This window comes from Stegodyphus dumicola, chromosome 6 (assembly GCF_044657685.1).
Source record: "Stegodyphus dumicola isolate Sdum_Otavi_A_Nest chromosome 6, ASM4465768v1".
Classification (NCBI taxonomy): Eukaryota; Metazoa; Arthropoda; class Arachnida; order Araneae; family Eresidae; genus Stegodyphus; species Stegodyphus dumicola.
Genome location: NC_140773.1, coordinates 214212827 through 214236207, shown reverse-complemented (window position 1 = coordinate 214236207; position 23381 = coordinate 214212827). Strand labels below are relative to the sequence as shown.

Sequence of the window (23381 nt, the reverse complement as noted above, 5' to 3'; positions counted from 1 at the left end):
TAATGCACAAAATCTGTAACAATATAAAAGCAACAACTTTTTAAAAATTCCTATTAATTTAGAAATAATAAAAGGGAAGGGAAAATATCTACTTTCAAGATTAAGTAAAGCAGCTGAATACTTGCAATTTCTTAACTGTGCCAATATTCGGTGAGAAATGCGACATTTTGTTAAGAAAATTGAGAGGTATATCTGGTATTAAATTTCGGGTCCATATCTAAAATTTTCTGGATTTCCCTCCCTCGCAGCTTTTACTGTAAAACAAGTTAGCAACAATCAGAGCTCCGCTCAATTTTCGACCCTAATTATAATTTTATGTTAACTCAGGGTTGCTAAATTGCGCTGATATTTATTTTGTGTAAGTATTTCGTGTTTTTATAATCTTGGAATCGGTGTAACTTGGCTTGGTTTTGGTTTATTTATTAAGGCAAAGGACTCGAAGCCTTGGAGGAGGGTTGTCTTCGTGAAGGGCTTTGTAAAACCAGCTAGTATACTACACGTTATGCATGGGGAAAAATACACATGCAGGTAGCCCGTTCGCCGAGATTCGAACCCCGTACCGAACTACCAGACTTTATCGCTCCGCCGCTGGTGGGCTCCTCTTGGAATCGAATTTTAATAGCAAGTATCTATATGATATTTTCGACGACAGAAAAGCTGAACATATCACCTGCCCATTATATGGTTTCATAGCATGTTACTGTGATATCAAAGACGAAGTTTTTGCTGTTCACTTTGAGATATTCCTAATCTGAAACGTAATAGTATATTATACGTACGAATTTAATTTATTCTGTTATATATTCTTGTCTGACATTTTTTAAATGTCTATCCTTGACTAATCAATTTTTGTATTTATGCATGTATATGTATGTACACATAGTACTTATATGATGTATATTTATTTACATATACATACATGTATATATATTTCATACGTACAAAAAATTGACATGTTGGAACTGGATGGTTGCAGTGATACAAACTTAAATGTACATTTTTATTGTTTTAGCTGGCTTTTGAGAATTTAGATCTTAACTAAAAGAATGCTGGTAGATTTAGTTGAACCACCCGCCACCGATACAAAAAAAGGAAAAGTTTTATTTTTTTGTGTTCAGACGAGGTAAAAAAGATCGAAAATGTCCTTTCCCCCCCCTCATGAAACTAGACGCTGAGTCATACTTTGATGAAATGTAAAGGTCCGACAAATCTGCTGAGCTGTACTATTAGATAACCCTATAGGATATTTCTACGGGGGGGGGGATTTGACCCACTTGAAGAGATAAAATTCTAAGTCACAGCATGCGCCGAGAATATTATTGATAGAAAACTTTCCAGCTTTAATGAACTTGGGAATGAAAAAAATTTTTATTTGAACCACCACAAAAATTATTTTATTGTTAGCCATCTATTTTGAGTGGTTTGTTGAGGTATTCGAGATTAAAATTTTTATAGGTGTGTCTCAGCAGTCAGTTTGTCCCCTTCGTACACAGGAGGAATGTCTGAAAGTGCTTAATATACGCAGAAAATATTTGATCTTCGACAAATGTGAATAGTTTTGCTCGTATTTAAGAAATTTTAAGAGAACGAAATATTGGTTATTTAACTTCCTTCAATTTAGCATTTTTTCCGTGCTTTTCAGTACTTTTTCCCCTCTTGTACTAGCTTTCTGATAATTCTAGGTTCTTCGCCGATTAATCCATTTTCTGCCTAAGGAAAAATAATTGAAAGATCAACGTGAAATTATATATTCAAATAATATATTTCATCTTCTCGCATTAAAAAAATATATGTAATATTTAAGCTTTGAAATGCTGCGAAAATGAAGTATTAGCGCAATCACTTTTACAATTTGATTGTAAAACATATTTCACAAAGCTTCGCACTCGCTGTACATAGTTATCGTCTGATTTCTGAAATGTAACATTTTTTTAAAATGATTTATTTTGAGTACTTTTCTCAATCATAGTCAAATTTATCAGTTTAGTAACGCTCTGATTTTTGCATTTTTATATTAGGAATTTACATTCAAATGTCAGAAGATATTCCTTTGTTCTGCATTGTCAGTTTCCCTTAATGGAGTCGCTCTAAAAAAATATGTTATTTCAAAAGGACTGTGCTCACATGCTATCTGAAATTATATAAATGTGAATTCAGCATTAATAATATATTATCTGTCGGAATTCCATGCTTTTGCCCTATTCTACGGGCACGAAATATGCAAAGGAAGTTATTACTCTTTAGTTCTTTCGATTTGTATCCTAAATAGCAACACGATGACCAAAGCGATAAACAGAGCCCATGTCCATATTCTTACTATTATTCGCTGTCATCTGCGGTTGTGTGGTGCTTTTTTTTTTTTTTTTTTTTTTTTTTTCACAATTTCATAACATATTCGAAGAGATACAGAAATGGAAGACTGAATTGTGCATTTTGATTAGCTTGGTATTTAGATTTTTCAGCTAGATATTAGATTTTCTTTGAATTATCTGTACAAATCTTTCAGTTGATGAAACGTTGTGCACTTTTTTACCTCACCGATAAATCTTTCTGATCATGTTTCACAGTAGTGTTTCTTTGTTTCTAAAGGCAAAGTATAGGGACCCCTTGCCGATCATTAATTTAACCTTGCTTGGTTTTTGGTAGAGGACTGCAAGCTTTAATTCTGTCATTATAATGTCCCGTACGTACTCACTGGGGCTGAGATTAGCGAAGCATCCAGCTAACCGGTTCTTCACTCGTAGGAGATTCTGATGCCTATGAGTGCACCACTGCACTGATTCTAAAATGTGTGGCATTATCGTCCATAAAAAGAAATACTTCGTCTATGGCAGAGATTCTCAACCTGTTTTTGCTTCATGCCAACCTTTTCATCAGTGCTACCCTCTTCCCTTCTACAACTCGAAAAATACATATACATTTATTTAAGTTACTTTTTAACTTCTTTCATAAGTTAAGCAACGGAAAGTATTGATAAATACCGAGCCTTTAAAAACAGTAGTTTTTTTTATATTCATAAACTAAAACTAAATACTGAATAAAAGGCCGACCGCGGGAAGAATTCCCCCTTAGTTCGAAATGTGGTGTTCAAAAACTTCTTTACAATGGCGTCAAGGTGCCATTTTCAGGAACTAAATACATCCGTCAAACATGTTGCCATCCGAAATAAATCACCATCATAACGATAAGTTTCTTCAATTTCTCTTCAGTACTTTCTTGCTGATATGCCAGTATTCATGCCAGGCGAACTAACATCTGGAATCACACATCGAACCGATTTTCGTTGAAGAAAAAGATACTGGTCATTGTTGCATTGTTCAGTTTATAGAGTCATAAGTTATTTTTTGGAAGCAGGATTCATGAAAAATGAGCAACGCCTTCGCCGGGAATCGAACCACGGACCTCTGGAATACGCGCCCAGCATGCAGACCACGATACCACGAAGGCACGCTAAGAAGGCGGGAGAAATACCTTATAAGTTGCGATACTACTGTAAAATGGCTTCTGTGGTACTCAGGTACTCGGCCGCTGGTAGGCTCAGATGTATTACAAAAGTGTAAAATGTAACATTGTAGCCAAGTGGCGTTTATCTTGCGCTGTTTTTTCTGTGTACTCCTGTGTCTAGAGTTGTTTTACTAAGAAACTAGAAGTGTTGAACCCGATATGACTACTACTGGTCACGTGTCTACATCATCCACGATCGTCAATAAAAATTATTTCATTACACGCACACACACAAACACACACACATATATAGGAAGCTAAAAACTACAATTTAAAAATTCTAGTAGGATGATTTTGAATTCCTGGGTAACTTTAACATGTTTCGATTTAGCCGCCAAACCGGGATAGTAGTTAGCGACACTGACTGCCGAACCGAAGAGCCCAAACTGGAATCCCGGAGAAGGCATGGATATTTGTAAACACATAGTATCTGAGCGGCATGGGGCACTTGAAATAGGCGGCGAGTCGAAAGTCTTCTCAAGAGGTTGTGGTAGGGCCTTAACAGCCTCGGACCCGTTCCCCCCGGGGTGCTGTTCTTCACAATTCGGGGTGGAACTGAGTAAAGCCCCACTGTCACCTATATGGTGTGCCCAAGGCTTTTGCCAGCGACAAGCAAAATCTTTATAAAAATATAATTTGTATGTAAATATAATTCATTTTTCATTCATTTTTGACAGCATAACAAATTTTCACTTAATATTTATTTTGTATACAGAATTTTGACAATATGTTAGAAATGAAAATAACTGTTTGTAGTACCAATAAAATGTCCATCTGAGAATATGAATGATTTTTTTTGCAACAATCATGTTCTTGCTGGATGTGGCTATTTAACTACGATAGAGCACGTTAGAGTAATTTGCCTACTGAAAAGACTCTTTGTTAAAGAATATTTTAAAGAAAATTGAAGTTAAAATAAAATTTAACCTTTTGTCATTTTGTGTCTTTGGGAAAACTGCGAAAACACTAATTCAGCCATCTCGATTGCTGGTCTTGTTGCTATTGTTTTATAAACTGCCCACTGATGGTTTTAGAAATTTCCCACAATCACTAAACACTGATTATTTAGCGATTTTACGGCTCCTGGGTCCCAGGCCCAGCTAATAGTTTCTTCTTTTAGGAGTTTATGTATTTACTTCCCTGCGTAACTAAATACGAGTCATTTCCCTTAGAATTCCCCTATGCAAGCATTCCTCCCCTTAGGGAGATACCCCTTGATTATTTTGCCGTAATCTAAATAATGCAAACAATTTGATCTAAGAGAAAGGCAAAAGCAAAATTAATCAATTTGTATTTGTCAAATACAGGGTGATTATAATTAAAGTTTAAGTTTCAAAACGCTATAAAAAAAGAACCATTCATGAAAATGACGTCAAATTTGAAAGGAATGTTATTGAAGAAGGCGGAAAGCGTATGGCAGAAGAAAAAATTTAGTTTCAAAAGTTACCAACAGATGGCGCTGCAAGCGGAAGAAGACGTAAATTAAAATGTTAGTTAAATTTCAGTGTTATAAAGCCGCCAGGTACCAGGCTGTTCCTCATTTCGCGACTCAGGCATTCGCCATGGGTGTTTCACTGCAGGACCGCGCTCTGCTGGTAAAGCTGTATTACAAGAATGATGATTGTGCAAGAGTAGCTCTGCAAAAATTCAGGACACTGAAGGGTATAAAAGAAGGCGTTGGTCCAATGAGTGTCGTAGGTCTAAAGAAAAGGATGCAAAAATTCGAAACGACAGGTACGAAACATCCTGCAATGCTATCCGTACAAAATTGGCCATGTGCAGGAGTTGCTTCCTTCTGACCTGACAGCTAGGGAGACGTTGGAAATTTTCCACGGCCATTCATTATCCACTTTCCATATGACCATATGACCATAAGCCCATTTCCATATGACAGGATACGTGAATACCCAGAATTGTCGAATATGGGCAACAGAAAATCCACTGGCAACGCACCCCGTACCACTTCATCCTGAAAAGGTCACGGTATGGTGTGGCTTTACGGCATTAGTCATCCTACAACCATATTTTTTCGAGCAGACGGGTGCTTCCGGTCCTGTTACCGCAATCGTCACTGGTCAGAGGTATGCGTCTCTTTTGCGCAACCACGTGATTCCAGCTCTGCAACAGCGTGGATGTGTGAATGAAATCATTTTTATGCAAGATGGCGCTCCTCCGCACATTGCATATCCCGTGAAGCAGCTGCTGAGGCGCCATTTCAGAAATGCTCGAATTATCAGCCGTCATTTCCCTACAGCCTGGCCGTCCCGATCGCCTGATCTTACTCCGTGTGATTTCTGGTTGTGGGGATATCTGAAGGATGTTGTGTTCCATGCTCCAATTGCAAATTTAGCGGAATTAAAGGCACGCATTTCGCAAAACATTCTGAACATCACCCCGGAGACACTGCGATCCGTTGTGGAACATGCTGTTTGTCGCTTTCAACTTGTTGCACACAACGGTGGACATCATATTGAACATGTTTTGCGACAGTTCCGAACTTCTTTGATGAATGGTTCTTATGCGGTATGCCGCCGCAAAACTCTTGAAACCAACCGATTTGTCCCTTCCGATGTGATATGTACAGTCATGCAAATAAAATTATTCAACAATTCTAATTTGTCAATGCGTTTTAATGTGTGACTTCCACCTTAGCCGTTGTTTTACGAAACATTTCTCGTTTCTCGTCGTGATTCTGCCGCTTACAGCGCCATCTGTTGCTAACTTTTGAAACTAAATTTTTTCTTCTGCCATACTCGTTCCGCCTTCTTCAATAACATTCCTTTCAAATTTCACATCATTTTCATCAGTGGTTCTTTTTTTATAGCGTTTTGAAACTTAAACTTTAATTATAATCACCCTGTATTTCTTCTACCGGCATTCCTTCCGTCTATTAAAGGAAAGGGATGAAACAAACTAAACATTATTCTTTTGTCTCCTGAAATTAATGCAGGCACAGGTTGAATCAAAGCCGGCACCTGCGCATCCAATTAGGCATATCAGATATCGCCAAGCCATGCTAACTGCTAAGACTGCGCCTCAGATAGAATTCTGAGGGAGAACACACTGGGATACGTTCCGATGGTCTCCCAGTCCTCTTTCCTTACCAGCAATCTTTCAAGAGGATTTTGACTCACCGTGCATTTTGAGTGCGTTTCTACACAGAGACATCTATGCTTTATACAGGATTCGAACCCAAGCGCTTCGGTGCAGTAGTCAGCTTCACTAATCACTGTATCGTCTCGGAGGTTCCTGTGCTTTAACACGTTGATAGGATTCCTTTAACTAAAAGTCATGCAGCTGGTACTTATATGTAACGTTCTATCTCGAATGTCAATAGCCGAATGCTGATAAGATGCTAAATGCTGGTTGTTCGATTCGGATTAGATCCCCTGTAAACGGACTGGCTGCATAGGTGTTTTCATAGTTTTCCTCAAGCATAATGTAAATACGAGTTCATATCTCTTAGAAGCCGTAACTAAACCGAACTGTGTCGAATTGCATTTCTTTTGGTGTAACTAAAATACATAAAATAAAATTTCAACCCGTTAAATTTATTCTGTCTTCTAAGTTTTTCCAGGATAGAATGTTGAACATAGAAATTTCTGCTCCTGCTGTGTCCTGAATTAACATAATCTAATTAAAAAAACGTTTTCTTGAAATCCTTTTATCTGTGGTCACACCTGGGAAATTTATTTGATTGTTATTATTACGCGGGAATTTTTTAATGTATTTAACGTGTTCGTGCTATCTTCTGGTTGGCTGGCATGATTTGTTTTAAATAAAGATCTGAAAGCTTTCAGATTTTATATTATACCCAAAGGAGCGCTTTTTAACGTTTTGCGTGTTCATTTATTTATTAAATATCATGTTCTTCGCACTTAAACCATAAAATTCAATGCAACAGAAACATCACTAAACTCTTTTAAATATTTAGAACTTTAAAATTTCCGATATGCAGTCTTGCGGCAATGGAGATATTTTTTTTTTTTTTTTTTTTTCCTCTTTTTCGTACAGTGTTGCCATTGCCATTGCTTGTTTTGAAATCATCGAGTTTGCTGATCAAAAATTAGCTAACGTTTTACAAAATATGAAATTCTAACTAATATTATAAATGCGAATGTGAGTTTGTTTGTTTGTTTGTTACGCTTTCAAGCCTTAATTACTTAACCGATCGTCTTGATATTTTCAAGAAATATTTTTGATAAAAAGGAGTGACCCTTTCTTCGTTCGCTCTTCTCGATAGTGAGATATCGCCCGATATTCGGGTGAAACCACACGCATTACAAGGAGTTATAATACTCTGCTCACTCCTTGATGGTGCGATTTTTATATGCTTATTTTATATTTATTTTATTTGCAAACTGAAAAATTGGTATTTGCTGTATGTAAAGTTTATGGCTGAGGTAAAGTTTTAGATTTCTGGTTAATATTATCTCTTGAAAAAATGTTTTACGCTACTTTTTAACATGCTATTGTGATTTTAAATATCTGACATATACATCTGTTTAGATTTGCTACCTATGTACTTACAAAAACATTTACTGGTGATGAAGAAGATTATGAATCAAAGTAGACCGTTACTGAAATAAAACGCACAGTTTAAAGACAACCATATCTTCATTGTTTGGACATATAATTTTTCTTTCCATATCTAACGAAATATATATTTCAAAAAATTACATCCAAATTAAAATATTGGAAATTCGGTGTCATGTTACAATATTTAACATTCTGAAATACTTAACACTATCGCTATCAGAAACATGGTTTTTGCCCTTATCTATGTGTAGTAAGTAATAAAAATAAGGAAATCGATGCAACTTATACATAAAAACTGGAATAGCAAGAAATTCAGACTGAAAATTTGGTTTTTTAATAAAAAATAAGGTATTTCAGGTACTTAAAAATTTGAATAAATATTTCAGAAATTTTCAAAATTTGATGTGAGAAATCAAAAATGCTTAGTTTATAAGGTATTTCTCCCGCCTTCTTGGCATGCCTTTATGGTGTGATGGTCTGCACGCTGGGCGCGTGTTTCAGAGGTCCGCGGTTCGATTCTCGGCGAAGGCGGTTGCATTTGTTTTTGAAAAAAATACCTAATGTCTCTGCAAGTTTTATAAAAGAAATTTAAAAATCATATATAGCGATATACATTCTGAATTTTGTATACATATTTTAGTTAAAAAAATTATGATTATTCATAGCTTTCATTCACAAGATTAGAACATGCAATTATGTAAGCTAAATTTTCCATTAAATAATCATAATAGTCGAAAATTAATTTATTAAAAATATTTCTTGCAAAATTTGAATGTGTTAAAACGGCTGATCATATATATATATATATATGTCTCAGTAAACCTTTAATATAATCTTCTAGATTTAACTTCCTAAAATGTTACTTATAAATGAATATTTTAATACAGTTTGTGAATTGATGTTACTGGTAGTTTGTCTACTTGAGCATAATAGGCATAAAAAATCGAATAATAAATTTTAATATACATTAAAATAAGAAAAAAATGTGAATTTACTTTCTCTTACATGAAAATTATTCAGCTTTATTTGCAATGTATGAGATTCAGAAAATAAGTAACCATAAAATACTCTCATGTTATTGTTTTTAACTTCATATATTGCATAAAATGTTGACAAAGAAATATTTCTACTTCTTATTACAAAATTATGAAGAGCTTAACATTAATTAACCTATTACGCCAAATTATGAATAAAGCTTAAAATCTTCAGTTAGCTCATAACGCTTTTTACTTTTGAGAAGTTATATGCATACAAATTCCTCTACCTTAATCATTACAGGTGAATAAATGTTTACATATATTTTTAGACTATAACTTATTTTTATATATGCTAATCTAATTCCAAGTCTCATATGCGAAGAATAAAGTAAATTTTAAAGTTAAATAATATGGATTAGCTCACATGTGTAAGATAAAAATTAATTTTTCATAATTCTGCCGAAATTTCTTATGTATTTTATTTATTGATTAAATCTAAGTAGAAATTAGCATAACTGCAGAATTGTAATAATTTCCATGAACAAAGTAATTTAAATATAAATGAAACAAGCAATGCATGAAAAACTTTTTATTACGAAATATATGTATACATACATATATAAATGGACAATATGACACTAAAAATATGGCAATAAAATGACATTAAAAATCTAAAAATTAAAAAACTATTAAAATGTACTCTAAGTTGAAGACGATACGACTTCACCAGAGAATTCAGTAAAGTATACGATTTTTATTTCTTGCTGACATGCTGCAATTTTACCAAACAATTTGCTCATTTGCGTTATAAAAAATCAAAACTATAGTATGAATTTCTTTTTCACCTCTGTTCTGCCCATTTGAATTAAAAATGCATGTAAAACTGAATTTAAATGATTAAAATCGATAGTGTTGTATAAATTATACAAAAATAAAAAATAATTTTAAGAAGTGTTTACAAAAAGTAACATCCATGCATATAGCTTTTATCGTGTTAGCAGTATGTAAAAGTTTGTTTGCGCGTGCAGGTGCGTGACTTAAACCGCACAAATATTTTTTATAGCCTATAACTTTTTATAATATATCAAAAATGTTTCTTGAAAGTTTCATGATGGTCGATTAAGTAATTAAGACATGAAAGCGTAACATTTATTAATTAAGCTTTAAGCGCTTATTAATTTTTATTTGTTTAATTTAATTTATTATTTAAAATCCATCAGGATTTCCGGCTCTTGGCTCTTCTTTCACAAACATTTTTCAGTCATTAAGAAATATACGTAGCAGTTTTACTAGATTTCGTGACGATACACTCCGCGTAAATATAAAATATCCGCGGCGGTCTATAGCTATTGAAGAAGTGCAGCATTTACTGAAATTTTACTCTAAGTGTATTTTTAAAATTCACGCGGAGTTGAAACTTATTTAAGGACATCAACGCGAGCGAAGCCGCGGTTGAAAGCTAGTAGACAATAAAACAAATTTCATATTCCAAATTTGGACTTCCGGATGCCCATTTTTGAGTGGAAGACTACGTTATTTAAAATTTGATTTACTTAAAAATTGATAAAATTGTTTTTCCACAATGCGAGAAACATACATATATTCATTAATTAATTTTTTTAAGTATAATGCAGGGCTCTAATATTTGGTGGCAACAGTTTGAAAAGTGAAACGCCGTTTTATAGTGAATCAACCCAAAATGCCAAAACGAAATTAAGGGCAAATTGTCCCTTTGAACTAATATAAATTTTAAAACAAATATTAATTTATTTTAAAATAAAAAATTTCAAATAAATCTATTTATCTATTATTCTATTGAGATATTCTTGTTTTCTGAAAACGGACGCATGATAGAGCAGACGAGGGTAATAAGATGCTGTGCTATTTCAGTAGTTTCCTATCTTTTATTTAATGAGCACACGGCGTGAGGTTGATCTTATGAAACTTGTTTTTTCTTCCGAAACATGTTTTTAAGTTATTAGTGTTGCTAATTATTTCTCTTTTCTCACAGCTCCTGCCAACATACTCGATTTCCCTGAGAAAATGAGCGTCATACAAGGTCGAACCTTGAAACTAAACTGCAAGGCGCAAGGTTTCCCACAGCCCAAGATTACATGGTATATTGGTAAGTAGGTTATTTCTCTTTGCAACAACCAACTTATCATCTAAACTTCGCAGTCATCACGACACTTTTTTCAATAAACTGTCCGTCCAAATGTGACATGTTTACTTCATTCGTTGACAGAAATTGATGATATGCGAATAGATAGCGAGAAATAACTTCTTATTTCATAGCTTTGTGACGGGAAACTAAAACCGGAGAGAAAACATTATTAACTATTCATCTAAATGGATAAGATAATGAATGACAGGGAACTCTTCTTGTGTATTTGCCAGATAAAATTATATTATTCATTCAGAGTAAAGGTATATAAAACGTTTTAATCTTTATAGCACTCAAGAGGATTCTACGTCCAGTTCAAGGACCGAGATATTTTTCTGATGAAATTCTGGTAAAATTTCGTGTATTTACTATTTGCTTCGAAACCTTTAATTTTTCCACTGTAATAATATCATTTGTATGGAAACAGTGATTTTTTCCATTTTATTTCACAAATATATCACTGATACCATTTTGCACATTCAGGAATGAAAAATGGGAAAATCGATGTATATATTAAAATTTATGTCACCAAGTGCGCAATGAAAAGTAATGATATCAAAACAGTCTATAAAAACTATCAATATTATTACGAAATGCCTAGCTACGGTAAGATAGCTACCCCTCAAAGCGAGTTTAGGGTTGCCAGATTTGGCGTGAAATCGTCGATTTGGAGTCAAAATTGGGGATATGCTATAGACGGAGCGAGAACATTATAGAATGAATTGTTACCGGTTTTTCCCGCAATGTGCTCGAAGACAGGTCAAAAGCTATAAATAGGCTGGCTTTCACGGACTACTGTGTATCGTGAAGAGTATGAGTATCTTGAGAGTATCGAGAGCATGTTGAGTTCAGTAGTATTATCCTGAGTTCAGAGATTAGCTTGAGAGCATAGGCGTAGCTAAGGTTTTTAGCGCCCGGGAACACCTTAAGATTTTGCGCCCCTTTCTGTGTTCCAAGAATGGAAAACATTTAATTCTGAAATGTGTATCATCAATTTGGCGCCTCCTGGATGCTGCGCTTGGGAACGGATGTCCCCCTTGCCCCACCCTAGATACGCCACAGCTTGAGAGCGACCGAACAGAGTCGGGAGCTGCAGTTTAGTGCTTTGCTGTGAAGCTGTCTTCCCTTTTATAGCCTGAAAGCAGGAAGACTGTGTTATTAATTGTTTCAGCGTGTAAACGTAGTCTTTTCGACGACTGTAAACGTGTTTTGGAAATCTTCTGTGTAATACCTGCGAATAAATTTTATTTTGATTCTTCATTAAGTAATTGTATTTTGATTCTTCATTAAGTGTTGTCGTAAATCACTCCAAATCCATGTATCCGCAGAACGCAAGAATATTATTATTGTTTCTTATAGATTTTTCCAATCTTCGGTTATATTTTTATTTCTCTCATAAACATAAAGACCTATATTTCATGTGCATGAACCATGAATATTTCTATATAGTACACACTCATTATAACGCATGGCGGCGCTGCAAAATTAATCTTGTATTACAAGTCCGCTCGTGTTATGTTGTCGTGTTGCTTTCCAATGAAAAAGGTAAATTTAATATACTTTCTCCTTGAGACATCTCTAGGAAAGTGACTATTATTTCTGACTTCTGATAGTAATCAGTATTTCTGAGAGCATAAATAAATGTTTGTAACGAGCGTCATCTATCTAAAAGGACTATTTCCACAGAGGAATAAAATCATCTGGAATCGTGGAAAGTTTCTTCGCACGCTATGCAAAATACACGGAGTTCATTATATTTCCAAAATATACGAAGAAATTATGATCAGATTCAGAAATCAGTTTGTCAGATTATTTACAAGAACATTACTTGAATATTTTGCGACATTTGCGTGAAGTAATTCGTAGAATGCAAAATGAATTGCGCAGAGGAGTTTGCATCACATTACGCCTGCTCATAATGCTCTTCTTGTTCATGAATGTTTGGCGCAAAATTCCAATCCATTCGCTGAATATCTTGCTCGCGATGTTACTACGTTACACATACTGTGTGTGGGAGGGCGTTATGATAAACTAAAAGGAATCACCGATTGTAGCAGCCAATGGATGTTACATAAGGATCGAGGATGTCGTCTCTATACATCTAAGATGGACAGGTCATCCTGGAAACACATGCAGGCCAGCATAACAGTTTAGATTTATTCTTGCCTAAACGAGGCTAAAGCCATCTCATTAACAGTCCCGTTCAACAATGTTCAACTGGCTCTACGATGTTCCTCTCTTCTTCAGATCATAACAAAACACAGCTGTATTACTAGAGCCTACTTGGACTCCTCTATGAAGAATATGAAAAGCCATTCACCTCTTTTATAAACATTATTTGACGTCTTTATCTTTCATTATTGAAAAAAGTTGTTCGAAGTAAAAGAATCCAGCTGTAAATTTGACGAAGAATGCTATGATACTCAGGACAAAATTATTACTCAACAACACTCAAAAGATTTGTTTTTTTATGCTTCCTAAAACACTTTTAACTCTAATTTAGCTTTTAAGACTTAGTAACAGTTTGTTATGTTTTCTTTCACTTCATATCATTGAACTTTTGCTGTAGCGTTAATACTTGCATTTTTTGCTCAGTAAATGTTTTGCTGCATTTATTATGCGTTCGTATTTATCGTGTAGGAATTAGATTGGATTTAAACTCCTGCTGTAGTTGTAGCAATGGCAGCTTTCATAAAGAACAGATAACTGCATATCTGTATTCGTGAACTGCTTGCTGTGATGTTGAAATGTCGGAATCTCTCGATATATCTCGGTTATTCTACGTCATCCTGTCACTTGTGATCATGTCACGTAGGAGCGCGATTATATGACATAAGATATGTAAATCTATTTGTCGTGATGTTCATTTTAGTGTTCCTATGCTCAATAAGGCGAGTTATATTACTTTTTAATTTCTATCTCTAAACTGGAATTGTACTTGCAGCATTATATTAAGTTTTTAGTTTGTTATATTCTTGTTCGTGAACACTGTATCTTGTTCGTTTCTTGTTTCTTGATAAGCCATGATTTGTAAAGTCTTCATTTGAACAAAAACATTATGAATGGCAATTCAAAAGTACCTGATCATTATCTGGATTCAGAAAAAGCAGATAAAATAATTTCCATGTTATTGAGAAAACGTATTATTGACAGTGAATGGCGCTCCATCTCTCGCATCCATTTCCTCTTGATTGCTAGTTGCCAACTGTAGGTTACTATCCCGTGTAACTCTAAGCTAAAAAGACTTAAACCTGCTCAGACCAGCGAGTTATCGCTTCGTCTATGAAAGAGTAACAGAGTCAGTCCTAAGAAGGTGCTAAGCTTTTTTTTTTTTTTTTTTTACTTACGTTTCACAAAATGCACAACTTTTGCGTGCAGATTAAAACTCTGTTACCAGTGGAATTTAGAAAACAGAAACTTGAATTCACAAATTCAGATGCTTTCGTAGCCGAAGACTATGCAGTGTATATGGACTACCTAAAGGGCTGACTTAAAATTCTAATTGCGCCATCCAATATCGACTAGCAAAATGGATAATGCCGGTATACTAACTTATCAGAATTGGTGAGAGAAAGTATATCTGCGACTGTTGCTGCCGAAAGCTCTGTACCATGGAAGTAGGAAGTAAGCTCTTAGCTCTATGTTCTATACTTAAAACTTCCAAGAACTCAGCCTTAAATAGTCGTTGTTCATACGCATCTTGGTGGGAGCTAATAGAAAAGAGAAATTATAGTATAGATCTAGATCATATAAAATGAGTTAATTGACAGAAACTGGACAAGTAATCTGTACTCTATGAATTCGCAGGAATTTCATCCAAAAACAGCTGAGTTTGGTTAGCGTGTAAGAAAATGCTCATCTTGCCTCTTCTTTTAACAAACCACTGAAGAAACTGATTATAAGAAATTTTTATCTGTTTATGATTAATTTTTCTAAAATTTCGTTTAGAAAATCCATTTTAACTAAACCTGTGTTGCTGATTTCGGTACCTTTTGAAATGCTACTTTATTAGCCCAAACGGGCAATTTGCCCCAAAGGGCTATTAATTTCGTTTTGACATTTTACGTTGGTTCAATATAAACGGTGTTTAACTTTCCAAATTGTTTCCACCAAATATTAAACCCTGCATTTATTTAAAGAAATTAAATAATGAAATTAATAATGAAGAATCTGCATGAATGTAGGTACGTTTCTCGCACTGTGAAAAAACAATGGTACCTAGAGACATCAAATTTTGAATAACATTGTCCTCCAGTCGAACATGGCCATCTTGAAGCCCAAATTTGGAATTTTTTGGCATTTTACGTTGGTTCAATATAAACGACGTTTCACTTTTCAAAATTTTCCACCAAATATTAGAGCCCTGCATTTATTTAAAGAAATCCTTGAGTTTGTTAATCAAAAATTCGTTAAAGTTTTACAAAGTATGAAATCGATAATTAAACAAATTTCAAATTTCAAATTTGGGTTCCACTTGCCCATATTCTCAGTAGGATTATGTCATTCAAAATTCGATGGCTCTATGTACCTTTGTTTTATCACAATGCGAGAAATATACATACATTTTGCAGATTTTTCATTGTTTAATTTCTTTAAATATAATGCAACATTTGGTGGCAATAGTTTGAAATGTGAAATGGACATTTGTAGTAAACCAACGCAAAATTGCAAAAGGAAAGCGATAGTCCTTCAGGGACAAAGCCCCTTTGGACTAAAAAAAAAAAAATTCTTTAAGCTTTTTAAAGATTGCTGATGATTTTGATGCTATAATTTTGCAATATTTTGCACTTCTGACTAAGGCCTCTAGGGAATGGACTGATAAAAGACACGGATTATTTTGATTAATTCTTTAAGTACTGAATTTTAATTTGTGCCTTTGTCGGTTAAGAAACAGAGTAAGGTATTATTTCTTTCTTTCATTGAACCAACCCTCTGATGATGAAGCAGCAAAAGATGTTTCCGAATTAAATATGGGATGGATTTTAAATATACTTTAAACTAATTTTAACATAAGTCTTAGAATTTAAATTAAGATATAAAAATCAAATCATTTTACCTCTTCGCATCTTCTTGTAATAAGTAAAGCATTATGTTCATAAAAAGTAAGAGAAGGGAAGAAAACACGAAATGTTTCAAAATTAGAGTCTAATCATCCAGCCATTAAAAGATGCAAGAAATGTTAAAACTTCCTTTAAATGATTATAGTTTTTATCTTACAAGAAACATAATAACATGCCGTCTTATTAAGACAGAAAAGATGCTAAAAAGAAATCTGAAAATATTTTAATCTTGTAACGTACAACTGTGAGCATTTTTACATATGATTTTCTTTTAATCAGTTATTATGAATTGCTGACAATTGAAATATATTAAAATTGTATTCTTTAGGAAACATTATGGCATCTCATCTTAAAGAATTGGATATACGGATAACCATATATTCTTTAGCTGATGGTGGCCAAGTGAACACTTTCCTTGCCATCAGAGATGTCTCTGACGAAGACAGCAGTCTGTATACGTGCAGAGCAGAAAATTCTATTGACTCAGGACTTTCTGTAGTATATGATGAGGAATCTGTTTTTGTTCATGTAAGAGGTAAGCATCAAATTTTAACCTTCTTTTCTGTCATTATTATTGTCTACCAGTTGTAATTAGTTAGAAGTTAGGGATCTTCTTAATTCTAGCTCCCGTGAGCTTGTTTTTGATACCCCTGACCCACCGACTCAAGCCACTACTAAGGAAATGCTAGCGCCGGATTTACTGCGTGTTTCTTTTTATTTGTTTACTTTTTTAAAACGATATATTCCTGAGGACCCAGAATCTGGGCATAGACAAATTTGTACCCCAGTTTGTATAGAAAACTACGTCTCCCTCTTTTCAAAGTAAATCAAGAAATTTAAAAAAAAAAAAAAAAAAAAAAAAAAAAAAGCTGATTGGGTAGGTTTTCGGAGATTAACTGAAATCAGGTTGCCAAAAGCAAAGAGTCAGGGCTTAAAAATGCTTTTGGTCAGGGAAAGTGAAGGAAATTAAAACTAATCGGGATTGTTAAAGAAGAAAAGATGACTTATCTATAAGGCAGGCGTGATGCAAAACTCTGGAGAAAACATGTACTAGTGCTCGGGGAGGCTGTCTTGGAAGCTAAACGGAAATCTTTTGATAAATTTACATTTAACATCAATAATAAGGAAAATAGCATGAAAATATATACATTCTTGGCATTTTTGCAAAATAAGAGACAGGCTCTTAAAATTTAATGGGAAAAGTTTAACTTCAGATAAAGTTGTGACGAATACTTTTGGCCAAGCTTTTCCTAAGATCCAGGTAAAAGGGGATTTTCACCCAGAAAATATCAAATCTAAACAAGGAAGAAATTAGAGAAGCTAAGTAAAAGTTAAAACAGCTCAATTGACACTCACGATATTTTTACTATTCCTTTTTCTCTAGATGAGTTTAGAATGGCCATTGACGGACAGAGAATGGAGAAATCCTTAGGAGAATATAACATCCACGTAGAATTTCTGAATTATTTGAGTGAAACTGAGAAGGGCACTGAACTATGTATCTTTAACAGAATCTGAGCGACAGGTCTAGTATCTGCGCAGTGGAAGAGAGGTGTGATTTTACCTCTTCCTAAAGAAAAATAAACATCTAAAATAACTTAGTAGTTATCGGCCAATTTCCCTATCTAGTGCTATTAGAAAGACTATGCAGAAACCAATTTTTACCAGGTTAAATTGGTTACAACCTGATAACAGAGTAAATTGGTTACCAGAAACCTGATAACCAATGAAAAGGCAAGGTTTCGAAAAATCCGATCAACATCGGATCAGGTTGCTAAAAGATGCTTTTGACAATCGAAATATTTTAACAGCAGTTCTTCATCAAGCAACGCAACAAAATTTTCGATGGTTTATAGCTCATCCACGGATAAGGTTTACTGTTTTAATTACCGTTTCCAAAATTTGATTAATTTGCAAAATTTTGCCAGATTGCTTCTTGATAAATAATGCGATGTATTCTAAAAATTCTAAAAATTTATCTTCTTTCGCTATATTTCTAAAATTTACCACTACTCCATTCTCTTTTACCAAACATAGCACACTTGCAAATCCAAACAGTTTATCCCAAATTAATTTATTTTTAATTATTGCATTTTTTATTTCTGAAAAAAATATTTTGTACAATAGTTTTTCCTTTCACAAGAATTATTTCCAGTAATTCTCAATTATTTCAAATTCATCAGTAACATCTCTTATGAAAACAGCAGGCGGTGCTTTATATCTGTACTACCAGTACTCTTATCAGCTGCTATTGAGAATGCTGCAAAATCAATAACTTTTTTCATTTACTGGTGTAGTGGAACGTAATTTAATGTTTTTATATAATTATTAAGATTTTCTAATTGGCAACATGATGTAATGTTTTTGTATAGTTATTAAGATTCGCTGTGTGGCAACAAGGAGTTTAGTTAAAAACGTTGTTACTTGGAGTGTTCCATGATAAGCATTGCGTAAGCCTTATTTCTTAAAAAGCTTATTATATTATTATGTCAAAAAAATAAGAAATATGTTGTAAACAAGTATGGAAGTTATATAAAAATAAATATGCTGTTTTTTTAAGACCAAAATAAGCATTTATTTAAATTATGAAATGCTTTGACTGTTTAGTTTCAATTTCGCTTTCCCATCAATACCCCCATTGAAAGACTGGTATCAGAAGGTTGCGTGTTCAAATCACGTCCGGGTCACCAGTCTTTTAAAGTTGGTGAGGTGAACGTAAATGACTAAACGTGCCCTACAATTTTAGATAAGCACTTACATCTTAAATAATTTAGAATAGTTAGTAGAGGTTATGAGACAAGTTGCCAGCAGGAAGGCGAAGTGGAGAAAGAGTGATACGTAATAACTGCAGTAGTATTTATAAGCTCGGAAAGTCTTTGTTTTAATCCGGAGCAGTGATTGGGCAAAAGTCAACAGCAATGCCATTAATGCAGGGAAACTGAAAATGTCTTGCAAGGGTTGTGCTTTAATTGAAAATTAGAAATTTAAAGGCCTACTGACAGTTTGCTCTAATTAAGTTTAATTTGTAGATAAATTTCCATCTCAATTCATCAGTTTAAACTATTTATAGCTTACCAGGAATGTGTAGAAGTTTATTTTGTTTTACATATACAGGAAAACTGCATGTAAAGCAAAATAATTCCAGCCACCCGTTATGTTTTGATCGTCCACTCATCTGTTCGGTTGGGTGCGAGGGAAAAAAAGAATTCCTATACTGCATTTGTATTACTTTTCTATATTCAACATTTCGAAAACAGCTTCATATGGAATGTTTTTCTTTGATGAACGAACATATCTGAAAACATGTTTCTGTCTTCTGTATATCCACAAAAAGCATTAGTATTATTCTGCTCTTTTGTGATGCGTTACATAAATCTAAACTTTTCTCTTACTGTTTTTTTACTTCCTTGTACGAAGTAAAAAGGAAGTATTGTAATAGCGAAAAGTTTCAGGCAGCATATTTCAACGAAAATATCCATTTTGACCGCTATCGAATGCAATTTAACAATGTTTTTGCGTGATATCTATACGTAAGAACAGAATAAAAGACTCTTTTCCATCAAAAAAAATTATAAAACTGCTTTAAAATTAATTCTGAAGAGAATTTTTCGTTGCGACTGTACGAACGTATGTACGTACGTGCGTACGTACGTACGTATCTCGCATAACTCAAAAACGAGTAGCCTCAGAACGTTGAAATTTTGTATATAGGACTGCTATAACATGTAGATGTGCACCTCGTATTTTGGTTGCAATCGGCCGCACCAAACGTATATAAATATATTTATATATGTATCTAACTCTGTTACCCGGCTCAATGATCTCAGTTTCTTTACTCTTATATGTTTGTAAATTGTACATTTTTTGCTTTAAAAATGATTGAAATATGTTGTTCATATCTTCCGGTTAAGGTTTTATGCCTTTAATAAATCTGTATGATATATTTTTAGAATTATCAACAATTTTAAAGTTGTTTAAGTGCCACTAAGCCTAATAATTTTTTTGATGGCGGCCATTGCTTGTTTACATTTGAAACAGCAGGATAGTGGATTTTTTGCCAATCTAGAGAAACTTAGCTTCGCAAAAACAAAGATAACGCCTTCATTTATTATTGCGAATTAAATCATGCTTAATCCTTTCTGCAATTTTTTCGAGGAAATAAGTGTTTAAGATTTAATTCGTAATTTTTAATACTGATATTTTGAGTTTTTATGTATTTTTGTCTTGTCGCGAAGGGAGAACTGAATTAATTGAATGAGAAATTCTCAATCGTCTGTGAAAAACTGTTCCTTTTTTGTTTTGTTTGCTTAATTTCTTTTATACATCATTCTAGCTTTATTATAGTATTTGAATAGAACATGTGGCAACGATCAGATAATTCTTTAAATGATATCAATTTTGTGCATTCTGAGTTATAATATGAACGAAATATAAACTGTTAAGTGAGCCTAGCGCCAGTGTGTCGCTATGGTAAACAAATAGAGTGAATTTTAAAAAGAATGCATTTATTTTATTGTGGCTTATGCGCTGTCGGAGAAGTAGATTTAATTCAATCCAAAATTTACTAATGTTTCATGGACAGAAAAGCAAAGATTTTTAAACTCAGTCAGTAAATTAATGATCAACTGAAAATTCATAAAGAAAAGCAGTTTCAGGTTAAAATTCCCTTTCTGAATGTCTCGAATGTAATACAAAATAAAAAAGTAAAATGCAAATTTGACATTGATGTTATCACTGTCTGAATCTTTAAATAACTCCTAAATGTTTTATTTATTGATCTTAAAAACAGATGAAATGTTTTAAAATTAATATCATAACGTTAAAAAGTCTTGAAATTATTGCTTAAGAAAAAGCAGAAACAGAAGATTTATTTATACCAAAGAGAAACTTTTACTTTATTACGTTGAGATAAAGATAAACTTTATTATTCTGATAATAGATAAACTTTTACTGACAAAGATTCATTACTTGATGTTCGAAAAGATATTTTTAATAAATTTCTTAGCAGGAATATCATGCTAAGAAATACCATTCACGAATATTTTGAATGGTAATCTGCATGAATAGCATTCAAAATATTATCCTTCCAAAACAATATGGAAGAGGTCCATACTGTTTTGGAACTTATGTTGTTTGTACTCGTCTTTAAACAGTTGTTTATACTACATCCTTAAATCATCTGAATTTTCGCTTTCATAAATTACAAGAAATATAATTAGCATTTAATACCATCCTTTTTCAAATCAGCAATCCGCGTATAACCTTAAAAATTGGGTTCCCACCTCCTCCCGCTTTAGGACTAAAATTTAGATATTCACTCCCAAAGTTTTATGTCGCTGAATATTTAACTTTATTTTAAAAATCTGATGTGTACACCACATGACTTCCTTGTACGGAATATTAAATTATACGCATTTTTCTTGCATTTCATTTGAACTTATTGGAGTGAATTAAATCTACTTCGCCGACAGCGCATAAGCCACAATAAAATAAATGCATTCTTTTTAAAATTCACTCTATTTGTTTACCATAGCGACACACTGGCGCTAGGCTCACTTAACAGTTTATATTTCGTTCATATTTTAACTCAGAATGCACAAAATTGATATCATTTAAAGAATTATCTGATCGTTGCCACATGTTCTATTCAAATACTATAATAAAGCTAGAATGATGTATAAAAGAAATTAAGCAAACAAAACAAAAAAGGAACAGTTTTTCACAGACGATTGAGAATTTCTCATTCAATTAATTCAGTTCTCCCTTCGCGACAAGACAAAAATACATAAAAACTCAAAATATCAGTATTAAAAATTACGAATTAAATCTTAAACACTTATTTCCTCGAAAAAATTGCAGAAAGGATTAAGCATGATTTAATTCGCAATAATAAATGAAGGCGTTATCTTTGTTTTTGCGAAGCTAAGTTTCTCTAGATTGGCAAAAAATCCACTATCCTGCTGTTTCAAATGTAAACAAGCAATGGCCGCCATCAAAAAAATTATTAGGCTTAGTGGCACTTAAACAACTTTAAAATTGTTGATAATTCTAAAAATATATCATACAGATTTATTAAAGGCATAAAACCTTAACCGGAAGATATGAACAACATATTTCAATCATTTTTAAAGCAAAAAATGTACAATTTACAAACATATAAGAGTAAAGAAACTGAGATCATTGAGCCGGGTAACAGAGTTAGATACATATATAAATATATTTATATACGTTTGGTGCGGCCGATTGCAACCAAAATACGAGGTGCACATCTACATGTTATAGCAGTCCTATATACAAAATTTCAACGTTCTGAGGCTACTCGTTTTTGAGTTATGCGAGATACGTACGTACGTACGCACGTACGTTGCCCCATATGTTTGTTAATATGGCTTTTTATTAATAGCAGTTTAATCAATCTGTACTGAAATTCAGGAGATAACCAATGACTTAAATGCATAATAATTAAAAAGAGAACTGGGTAAGTTTTAAAAACACTTTATTTGAAAATAAGAGTTGTAGAGTTTCCCTTAGTTCAGTTAACCAGTATTCAGATTTTTGTTATATTGCCTGAACTTCTCCTCGCATTTTCTCGCCGGGATGCTAATTTAAAGTAAAGTAAAGGGAGTATTGAAACGGGTGATTCTTGGAGTTTATTCAGAGGGTGTTTCCGCTAGTTAGGGCACATTACACGTCTGTCCTTGCTGTTACGTGGAATTGCTGATACGCCTTTTGGCTATTTTAATAATTATCACGCCGGATATGTTGTCAAGTCAACCTAGTTAGCCTTAACTTAAAGTGCTAGTCCATCACCATTCCTTAGCCTTGAATTTATTATGTAACGATTCTTAAGTTCCACCGCAAGTTGTCGGTATTATTGTAAAGCACGAGAGTACGTGCCTTTCTGTTCATAGTTGATAATAATAAAGGGTTACTTTCACCCTTCTTCTATGCTGGTATTATTTTACGTCTGTGCGAGAAGTCCTCGGGTTCCTTAGTATGATCTAGTAGAGTTTATGTGGATAAAGAGGTTAAGATCCTATAGAGTCCCTTTGGAAAGAAAGCTTTTAAGTTCGGTAGCTGTACCTGATGGACCATGTGGCACTGAGATGGTCATCAGGAATAAGCTATTCATTTCCA

General features: G+C 33.6%; 1 protein-coding gene across 1 annotated transcript in view; it reads left to right on the top strand.

The window, feature by feature from the left end:
- The window catches only part of LOC118193285 (neuroplastin-like), a 155264-nt gene that overhangs the window by 76103 nt on the left and 55780 nt on the right, over positions 1-23381 (top strand). The window contains exons 5-6 of the mRNA XM_085819499.1: positions 11032-11145; positions 16573-16779. Coding sequence (XP_085675625.1) covers positions 11032-11145; positions 16573-16779 — 321 coding nt within the window. The remainder of the gene's footprint in view (positions 1-11031; positions 11146-16572; positions 16780-23381) is intronic.